This window comes from Zalophus californianus, chromosome 10 (assembly GCF_009762305.2).
Source record: "Zalophus californianus isolate mZalCal1 chromosome 10, mZalCal1.pri.v2, whole genome shotgun sequence".
NCBI classification, from domain to species: Eukaryota; Metazoa; Chordata; class Mammalia; order Carnivora; family Otariidae; genus Zalophus; species Zalophus californianus.
Window position 1 is genome coordinate 37,299,613 of NC_045604.1, and position 11,083 is coordinate 37,310,695.

General features: G+C 43.4%; 1 protein-coding gene across 1 annotated transcript; it reads right to left on the reverse strand.

Moving 5' to 3' along the window:
- Positions 1-1,579: 1,579 nt before the first annotated feature.
- Positions 1,580-9,432, reverse strand: SLC30A1 (solute carrier family 30 member 1). Its single transcript, XM_027611864.2, has 2 exons — positions 8,101-9,432; positions 1,580-6,408 (listed from the first exon to the last, which is right to left on the reverse strand). Exons 1-2 carry the CDS (start codon positions 8,720-8,722, stop codon positions 5,507-5,509), a joined length of 1,524 nt encoding a protein of 507 aa, XP_027467665.1. The 5' UTR covers positions 8,723-9,432; the 3' UTR covers positions 1,580-5,506.
- Between the last annotated feature and the right edge of the window lie 1,651 nt (positions 9,433-11,083).

Genomic DNA, 11,083 nt, shown 5'->3' on the forward strand with positions numbered 1-11,083 from the left:
TCCTCAATATTCATTCAAACACCTTTGAAGTCCTAGAGTGTGCCAGTCCCTGTGCTAAATCCTGAGGAAATACAGACACTCCGACCTCACAGTTTGATCTAAAAGTTTGTAACAAAGTTTGTTATAACAAAGTTTGTTCAACAAAGTGAAACAAGTTTGTAAATAAGCAAATGCAAAAAAGTGCCATAAATTCCTTGATTAAAAAAAAAAAAGGCTATATAGCCTACAGTGGGGGAGCAAAAATGGTCAATTCTGAAGACACAGAAATGTCTATGAAATTCTTCAAAAAAAAAGCGTTGTCCCTTTTTATTTTTGTCTAATTCAAAAGCAACAGCTTTCATCCAGATGTGCAATGCATAGTACATGAAATTATATTCTAGGGAATGTTGGCAAATACTTCTTGAAAGACCATATTGCCTGAGAATTCTTTTCTGAATCCTTAATAGTAAGACACATCCAAATAAGAAAGTTGGCCAACAGTTGTAAGATACTACTGATTCTATCTATGCATTCTGACTTCAGAAATGTTGAAGTATAAAAAAAGGATGTATTTGGAATCAACTGAAATGTGGTATATGTAGATGTGGGCACGTATACTTGAGAACTAGTTCATTTCCTTAGCATTGACTACCTACTAAATGGATTTGTCTTCCTCTCTCACTTTGTCTGCCACTCCAAATCTATCCTGTATCCTTTTCCACTTTCTCATTTATCCAAATACTGAAGGCTTCCTCCATTCCTATAAAACCAAATTCAAACTGGTTGACATGGCACATGGCACTTCAACCTTTTTTTTCTTTAAAGATTTTATTTATTCACTTGACACAAGGAGAGAGCACAAGCAAGGGGAGCTGCAGGCAGAGGGAGAGGGAGAAGCAGGGTCCCCACTGAGCAGGGAGCTCGACGCGGGACTGGATCCCAGGACCCCGGGATCATGACCTGAGCCGAAGGCAGATGCTTAACTCACTGAGCCACCCAGGCGCCCTTCAACCTTCTCTTTAACAAGGTCCTACCCTCTTGATTCTCAGTCCTCCATTCTATATGCCCCTTTGCCTCTCAGCCCCCATCCCTCCTTTCAATTTTAACCTACATGAATCCTTCCAAAGATCTTCATCCCTTCTTTGGAGTATTACTGGATTTATCAATTCTATTTATCTATTGCCATTTACTGCCAAGTGATTTTTTTTCTTATGCAGTTTTTACCTGCTTCTCTCCTAGCCAGAAGCACAAGTTCTTTAAGGAAATTGTAAAGTATTTAATAATCCTTGTTAGTAACTATGCTTACAAATAGCAAGAACCAGAAGCAGGTTAACCTGTAATTACATAATGTAATGTTAATGTTTGGAACAAAACAATTTCACAGCCACTGAATATTTCATGTTAGTGAGGCTTTGCTGTGTTACCCTTTCTATTTCTATTGCAATTTTTGCCCATTTTCTCCCTTCCACAATACTATCCTATAACCTGGTCATCCTGTACACCTAGCAACACTTAAGTCACGATTTCCCTTTAAAACACCTTTAGTCTTCATAACCCAACCTAGTATAGGAGGGGAGGCCACATGCACAAAACAATGAAATAGATATTAAAATTAGTTTATTTTTCTACTTAACTTTTAATAAATGAGAAGAAACACAGTAGTCTGTCTCATAAAGAACATTTATAATACATAACAATCCATAAAGCCTCATGGTGAGGTAGGAACAGCTTTGGAAAACAACGCACAGTCATAAAACATACAAAAAGTTAGGTAAAATGTTGCAGCACTAAAGGACATTTTATCTGCATCTGCATTTAATGAGATGATAATTGCATTTAACTGTGCCACATCTGGCCCAAAGGACAGGCTATGGTCGACACAAAACAACACAACATGGAAGTTTCATAAAGAATCACAGAATACATTGATACACTTCATTGTGCTGTTTCAAGGCAGGACCATAACACGGCAATTTGTGTCTTTTTATATATAGCCACATAGTAATTGTATGTTACATTCCCTTCAGCATCTTTTTGCCAAAGACACTGGACCACAAAATTTTTGGTTTAAAAGTTTAAACTGAATGACATACAAAAGGCTCTTGTGCCAGTGAAAATGACTGCTAAATATTCCAGAGCTTGTTAGTAAAACAAAATAGCATCGCCACATAGTATCGGTAGAGCTACATCAAAATAGTGCTATTACAATTCCCGTTTCAGATGGCCAAACACTGTATTTGAGTTTTCCATTTAAAAAGCAACCAGAAAACCTCCACCTTCCCAAGAGTTTTAACACTGTTTTATGCCTTAACTGAAACTGAGTATTTATTAAAATAAATATTTCTATATTGTAGAATTATTCTCCCTATTTGTATATGTGTGAAAATCTTAAGACAGCAGGTAAATGACATTTATATCATTCAAATGATATCTGCTTATAAACAGTAAAAGAATCTTCAACTTAATACCAGATAGCCTACTAAATACTTCACATTACGTTCCATAGGCCCTTTCCCTCAAAACTTTCAAAAATTCAAAATTAACTGAGCATGTTAATAGGATACAGGATACAAACATGTTAACATAGTCTTCTACCTACTGAGATTTTTCCAAGGTGCTCTTGATGGAAATTTTTCCTATTCAAATTACATACCTTAGTTAGTCAAACATTTCTAAAATGCTAAAATTCATACACCAAAGTTTTTGCCCTTTTTTGACTTTTTTTTTTAAGGTTCTAGTCCGTATTTTTACAATGCAGATGCCCTTCAAAAAACCCTTATTAAACAATCACAAAAGCTGAAAGGTGGCAACAGAGAAGGAAATCTCTCCTTACTAAGGCGGCATTTGGCTTGGAAAAATTGGGAGTTGTTTTATTTCAGGCACATGCAGCACCTCCTTTTCACTAAACTGAGACAACAGACAAGTTTCTAAACACATATCCTAAATACACTGATCTTGCTCAAATATAAAAGAGCCAGCAGGAGAGATGCACCTCCTAAAATTGATGCATTGCTATAAAACAGCATATTTAAATATTGGGTTTAAGTCTCCTAAAAATTCAGGGTATTTCCCTCATTTTCTTTCAGGAAGGAATAAGCTATTTTGGAAATGACACTTAAATCCCACAATATTTAAATATAAAAGCATTTTTTAAAAGATAATGCTAAAAATGGGTTAGAAAGTGCATTGTCAAGAAATAAATAATTCTCTGCTAAAACTCAAAAGGTGAGTCAGTGCCCACGGATTTTGCTATTATGACAAAGTCCTTTGAAAAAAGAATTCTATGGTACCACTTTGTTACGTATAAGCAATTTAAAAATTATGAAAAGTGAAATAACTGAAATCTAAAGGCTGTTACCTTCAAAGCACTTCTGGGGAAAAAAAAAAAAAGCCCTTGTCCCATGCTTATACACCATTAAAAAAAATCCTCATTTAGCTGATGTCTTATACATTATACAACCTTTAAGAAAGACCCAATAAAGCATTTGTCAAGAAAACCCCACTGAAATGTATTTTACCAGTTATCCTATTGTATGTGTCATTACCAAAATGTTTCTGTAACATAAACTGTTTTAAGATCTTAAGAAAATGGTTTGTAGTTTTAAGTGTTGAATCAGGAATGTACGTGATACAGTACAGTTTGAAGCTCTCTAGTTTACCCATGAGATTCCCGAATTTCATGTTTAAAAAATTTTTTTTGCAAAATTCAAAGTAACTTCCAGTTTAGGAATTGAATTACACAATTATCAGATAAGAGTATTAAAAGATCAAGATGTATTGCAAATTGGTGGGTTATGGTTTTGGCCCATTATAGCACATGTGAACTTACAAACTGTGTTCCTAAAATTACCTCATTCTCATTGGAAAAATCGGCTGTTCTTAAATAGGCCCATTGCCAGCAATAGGCTTATACTAGAAAAAAAACACACCATCTACCATAAAAGATCCCTTTAAAAAGTTAACTGTCCAATGCCAACACTTACATCTTAAGACCCATTAAACAATGAATTATTTCAAATCCCAAAAGATAGCCATCCCAAAAGTAGTCAGCTATAAAAGTTACTGAAGTAGTCAGGATACCTTATTTCTAGAAAAATAGAGCTATACATGATAACTGATATTAATATTCATCCTTATGAGGACAAAAATCTAGTTTCTTCACAAAGCATAACCCCTCTCTGTCAAGAAAAATATAACTTAAATATCCTTAAATAATATTTGTGTATGGATTTGAAACCCATAGCAACAATGAAATAACCAAGAACAATTTCCTGCGTAGATACTGTGGCATCTTACAAAATAAGCCACTATTGCAAGATCTGAGCAATGTCAAGACAGGATGACCTACAGAATCTTAATCATTAATTTTGCCTTAACTTTGTTTTTTAAGAATTTAATATCCAAACTGCATTAACCATTAGATTTCCTTTTTCTCCTACCTAAGTCAATGGCTCCGGGCAAAGCACAAGAACTGCTGGTTGTACTCGAAAAAAGCTCCATTTGAATCCATTCACGATTGGTCACCATGAAATGACTCTAAGTTTTGCTTAAATATCTACAATTTGAAAGATTACACGAATAAGTTTGCATTTAACATGTAACTATCAGATTAGCTTTAATATCCTTAAAAATATTTACTGTATATATTTCATAAGTAAACTTTCAGCTCAATGTTCCTAATGCCAATCTTTCAGAGAAAGTAATGCTGGTGAATATGTCCACATTTTAGACTAACTTTGGTAAAAGAAAACATGAGTTAAAATTCTCCCAATAATTTAAAAAATGTCTGAATACTAACTTACAACAATCTAAATATTTAATTTGGTAAACCTTCTCCCTTGCTCTTACTCTCCGTATGCCCTATTATATGTAAACTGTAGTTCAACTTGTTAATTAACTCAACTGTTTATTTAGAATAATACTCAGCAATATAGAATCCAGGATAGTAACTTGATCTTTAGTATTACAAATACCCCATGTAAAGAAGAAAAATGAACTTTTCCTAACAATATCCATGAGTCATTCTGAAAAACATGCTATGTAATGATTTCAGAGGGCAAGTAAATATTACCTAAAACATCGAAGGAAGCAAACCTGTTGATGATTTTTCAAGTTGAGTGATTATAATTCTAAAAAACAAAGTATAACACTGGGGGAAAAGAAAAGCAGAGAATTCCAGTAACAATTTTAATTTATTTATCCCCCTAATTAATTTTTTACCATGGAAAAACTGGAAATCAAATGTCATTGTTATATAAGGTTTATACTTACTTTGAACAAAAATGTAACATAGTGTTAAAACTGGCTTTCCAAAACTGTTACAGCATAGCTGTACTCTGCACTAATAATCACAAAGTTGTAATATAGAACTCTGTTAGGCAGTCCCATTATGTTCTTACAAAAATAGAATTAAACTGTGTGACCAGACAAGGACTTCAATTACACTACTTGGCAAACTTAGAATTTCAATAGTCTTTTTCCTCTTGCAGTTTAAAGCAAAAGTCAAATATCACATCTTTCTTAAGACTCACAAAGATGATTCAGGTTGTTTGTTTGGCATTTTTTTAATCTCTATCACAACAGCAGGGATGCTTTCAACTTTAGTCCTCCTGGGCTTCTTCTCTAGATTGTCACTAAGTTCTAGACAAGAAATGCTAACTGTTGGGGGCTTTTCTGCATCCTTTCCAGAAGGGGCTTGTGGCCGTGTCCCACAACATTGCTTCAAAGCACACTGAGTTCTGCAGGCAAGTTCACATGGGACTACACTTGATTTAGAGCCTACACTAGCAAATTCAGGCTGAATGGTAGTAGCGTGAATTCCGTGATTATGAAAAACGTCTTTAATGATTTTGGCCACCTGCATGTATGATGTCGGGTCTTCACATTTTATGTGAGCAGTGGCAATGATTCTGCTTCCAGCAAGTTGCCAAACATGTAATTCATGAACTTCCTCAACTCCTTCAACATCTCGAAGTTCTTTTATCAAATTTTTGATATCAATTTGTTTAGGAACAGTTTGTAGAAGAATAAGAGCAGATTCCTTAAGTAATGGATAAGTTGTGTAAAGAAGTATACAAACCATTACAATGCAAAGAGTTGGATCTAAATATAGCACCCAGCAAGGACCGGCCTCATAAACTGTTGCATGAGTACTATTAACTATTTCTACAAATGCTTTGCAGGGGTCAGGGGTACATGGATTCACACAAAACTCCCCTTCAGGACAACCCTTCCAAGAAAAGTAAAAGACCAAGGCATTTACTACTACAATCACTGAACCCAAAGCATCTCCAAAGACATGCAGAAAAACTCCACGCATGTTAAGTTGTCCAGCCTTATCATCATCTTCCAATTCCACATGGTCAGGTTCTCTGATAAGATTCCCATTCACTTGTACTTCCACCGCATCATTTCTGGACTTTTCTGGATCTACAAAGAAAGAAAAAATGCTGTATCAAATACATTTAAAGTGTTTACACAAACCTCTTCATCTAATTCCATTTTAGTGAAAGAGGTGAACATTTTTCATGGAACGCAATTTAAAAATGTGCCCAGGGCCGTTTAGTATAAACTAACGTATTGGGAACAAGCCAGGGCATAACGGCCAGGGCTAAATCAAGTCATTAGGAAGATTATTGCCTCCCTATTCTAACCACCCTCCTACCCTCCCCACCTCCAAAAAAAGTTCATCTTTTCTGTGAGGGGGTGGGGGTGCTGTGAACATTCCGCTATGCTTTTTGGCATATACAAAAAGAAAACATAAAATTGAATGCTATCTCCCACAAACTTAATGCAACTATGGAGAAGTCAACTATGGAGAAGTCTACTAGTCAGGTCAAATGCCTGATTTGACCCACAGCTCCTGTTACTCTTTGTCATGAAGGTGTTGTGGCTAACTCAAACTTTTATCATGAATAGAAACCACAGAATCTCCTGGTGGAGAGGGTTTAGAAACTGACAGATCAAATATAAACCCAACAACAATCATAAACTTCAGGAAAAGTTGAAATAAATGATCTCCATCTACTCTACCAGTTCTTAAACCAAATGTACCCATATTTTAAAGGAATTATTGTATACACACCAGAGCAGCTTAATTTTCTTTGGAATAACACCTTGCAGAGTGGGAGTGAGGGGAAATTCAATTGTTTATTAAACCTTTTCAGTGTACAAGTTCAATTTCATTAACATGATATCCTGAATCTTCAAAAAAGAACAAGTTGTCTATGTAGTATCATACCACTAAGCAAATAAATGTAAATAAAAAAAAACTGGAAGGAAATACACCAAATTGTTAACATCATTAGAGCCTGGGTAGTTGGGCTTTGGTTGATTCCTTTTCCCAGGTCTTTTCTTCCAACATTTTCCAAATTGCCTTCAAGAGCAATTATACTTAGAATGAAAAGCATCCAGTAAAAAATAAGATGAATAAGTTGCCATCACTTTTATTTTAGTATGATTTTGCAAAGTCCTAAGTGAAATGTTAAACATGACCAAACTGGTCCTAAATCTAGGATTTGCAGGATCAGGCTCAGACTTTAGATAATTAACTGAAATACACATTGCCATTCTTAAAAGAAACCACTAACCAGGATTTTGAGCTCAGGAAAGTCAATGGCTAGACGGCTCTGAAGGTAATACTGAGAAACTTGTTTAAAGGGCACAAGAACTACTTGGGCAGGGCAAGGTTTCAAATGGCCAACAACTGAGGATGAATTGAGGATTATCTCCGTTTCCCAAGGGGGGGCGGCCAAGAAATTTACTTAGGAAGCACTTCTGATTCTGTGAAAACCAAAATCAGACAGTCTCTCGAAAGGACTACTCCTAAGGACGGCCAAGGGCAGCTGTGGATTGCAGCGGGCTGACGGCCACCTCGCGACCCTTTGCCCACTCTCCAAACCACAGTCCCCACCGCCACCTCCAGCCGCGCGCCCCAGGTGCTAGCACCCGGCCGAAAGGGGTCCTATTTCCTCGTGTGCCCCGCGGGTGCGGGACCTGGAGGGCTGGAGGCGGCGGCGGCCGCGCGGGCACCAGGGGGCGTGCGGGCCATCCCGCCCAGGGCCAGGCTAGGGTCTGGGCTTCCCCTGACCCAGCCACCTGCGGTGGCCACTCTCTCCTCACCTGACCGGTCCAGTTTCAGCCCGTTGGAGTTGCTGCTATTGGACACCAGGGTGTTGGTCTCCTCCTGGTCGGGCCTCTGCTCGCCCGGGGTCACGTTGTCGTCGCTGTCCCCGGTGCGGCTGCTCTTGCCGCGGACCCCCTTGGGGAGACCGTGGCCGTGACCGTGACCCCCGTGCGAGTGGCCGTGGCCGGAGTCGTTGCCGAAGCCGCTATGATGGTGGAAGAGGCAGAGCCCCATCACGTTGACCAGCAGCCCGGCCACGCCGACCCCGAGGACCACCAGCGGCTGCTGCATCTCGTGCGGCTCGATGAAGCGCTCGATGGCCTCCAGTAGGATGGCGAAGCAGAGGCCGGTCAGGAAGATGGCGTTCACCAGAGCCCCCATCACTTCGGCCCGGATCCAGCCGAACGTGTTCTTCTGGGTGGCGTGGGTCCGCCGAGCGAAGCGCTCAGCCACCAGCGCCACCACTAGCGCCAGCACGTCCGACAGCATGTGAAAGGAGTCGGAGAGCATCGCCAGCGACGAGGTCACCCGGCTCACCACCACCTCCAGCACCATGAACATGAAGGTCAGCATCAGCATGCACACCAGCCGGCCCCGGTTCCGACCCCAGCACCCCATGGCTGCGGCTCAGGGGGCCCTCCGTGCGCGGCCCGGCGGCTACACTGGCGGTGGCGGCGAGTCGCCGGCGGCCGGCGACCCGGCGACGGAGGCGGAAGGGCGGCGCGGGGCTGTCGCCGCCCGACCGGGCCGTTCGGGAAACCGCTGAAGGGCCTCCGCGGCCGGACGGGGACGAGTCCGGGGTCAAGCCGCCGAGCCCCCGCGCCTGCGGGCGTCCCCGGCGGGCCGGCAGCGCGCAGCTCCTCAGGCGTCGGTGCTCAGAGCCGGCGCGGAGGCCCGGCTCAGCCCCAGCAGTCCCCACACCCACAGCGGGGAGGCAGAGGCCGAGGCGGCCGAGGCGGCGGCGGCGGCGGCGGGGCGCTGGGGCTCCCGAAGCCCGGGGACGAAAAGCCGGAGCAGGAGCAGGAGCAGGCGGGCAGCGGGGGCGGGCGACGGGCAGCTCCGCGCTACGAAGGCTCCCAGCATCTGCAGGGCTCTCCGCGCAGGTCTTCCCTTCGCTCGTCTCTTCAGCTGTGGCTCGGACCGGGAAGCCGACGCCTGAAGAGCTAAAAAGGCGGCGGCCACGGCAGCTGCACTCGGCCCGGTCTCCGGCGCCTTCTTCGCCCCCCCGCCTTTGCAGACGGTTTACAAAAAAACTTTGCTTTGCACTCGGAACCCCCGTTTTCACACGGACCCGAGCGTGACAAGGCCTCGACGCCCCGCCCACCAGGCCCGGCACGCTTCCCCATTGGCCAGAACCCCCTCACGACAGCCTCCGCACTCCGCCCACCCGCGCTCGCTATTGGGTGGAAGCTCGGCGGGGCGGGAGGGGGCGGTGTCGAGGCTCCAACAGATGGGGGCGGGGCCTTTCCCTCCAGGAGCCGGGCGTGGGCCGGGGGCCGCGGCCGGGTGCAGCGGCGGGCGTCGTGGGGGAGGGTAGGGGGCGCGGGCCGCGTGCAGCAGGAGGGGGAGGGGCAGGCGGGCTCCCCCGGCGTAGCCGGGCCGCTGCTCAGGCCGTGCGGGTCCTCGCGGCGCCCCGCACACCTCCGGGGGCCGGGCAGCAAACAGACTTTGATCCTCCGAGCTGAGTCCACGTGGTGAAGGGAGGCTCGGGAGACAAGTTGACCAAAGTAAAGCCATTTTGGTATTTAGGCTGACCCTTAACCTAAAAGTCAGCAGGTCATAAAAAGAGTCACAAGATCCCACTCATGGAAGACCACAAGACCCGACTCCCTCTGGCAGTAAAAGTCATAGAGGCTGGACATTCTTAAAATTGCTCCCTGTGGGTAATTCCACAACCTTAAGACAACAGAAAAACTCACCGCTCAGTGTAAATGATAAAGTTAAGCAGTAAGCCCCTTTCTATACGTCAGCCAATTAAAAAAAACAACTTACAAAACCGTTAGAGGCAAAGGGGGGGTCTTCTTCCTCACCTGGGAGGAGAGACCGCTACTTTATCTATGAAGTAGCCCCTTTCTTCTAGATACACCTTTGTCCCTTTCCCTAAATGGCTTGCTCTTGAATTTTTTCTCCGCAAAGCCAAGACCCACTCCCCCCGTCCCTCCCCCGCCTCAGCGAGGGGCCTGAGACCCTCCCTCTCGCGGCCTCCACCGGCCGGCATCAATAGAAGAGACCAGAGACCCTGACCGCTGTGTGACGGACGGCAGCCCAGGGAGGGGGAGCCGGTGGGTGCGGGGCTCCCGGGTGCGCCCTCCTGTCGGGAGACCCGGGATGAAGCCGACGCATTCATAAAGCGAGGGCTGCTGCACACTGAGCTGAGTTAGACCTTCCGAGAGGTCCTGCAAGGGGCATGAACTGAATCTTTAAAAATGTTTCAGTAAAGCAGACCACCCGTCTCAGCACCATCCCTAGGAGACCTTGTGTAACATCAGATATTTCTGTCACTGATTATCTAAGGACAATTTAGGGTACAGACGTCAAGCAGGAGCAACCCGGGTTCTGGCCCTCGCTTTGTCACTATAAAGCTGTGTGACTTTGGGAGAGTCAACTAATCTCTCTAGACCTGTTTCTTCATCCATAAAGTAAAGGATTGGGCAAGAGGAACTCAAGATTCTTTCTCAGTCTAAAACTCTAAGGCTCTATGATTTAACAAACATTTTATTTATAGGCTACAAGGAGCTGAACCCTGTGTTGGTTGCTATGGGGAAGGGGAGGGGCAGTTAAGAATACAGAAGAATGAGCTTCTGGCCAGGTGGAGGTAAAATATAAATATATAAAATGTTTAAGTTACCATGAAATACTCAATAAATTGTGCCAACCCGAGTTTAGAGTGCATACATATACACTGTGCTCTGAGTGGAGATTAGTTCATCTGGAAGTGAAGATTTCCTGTTCCTAAAGTGGAGGGGTGGCTGGAGTCAG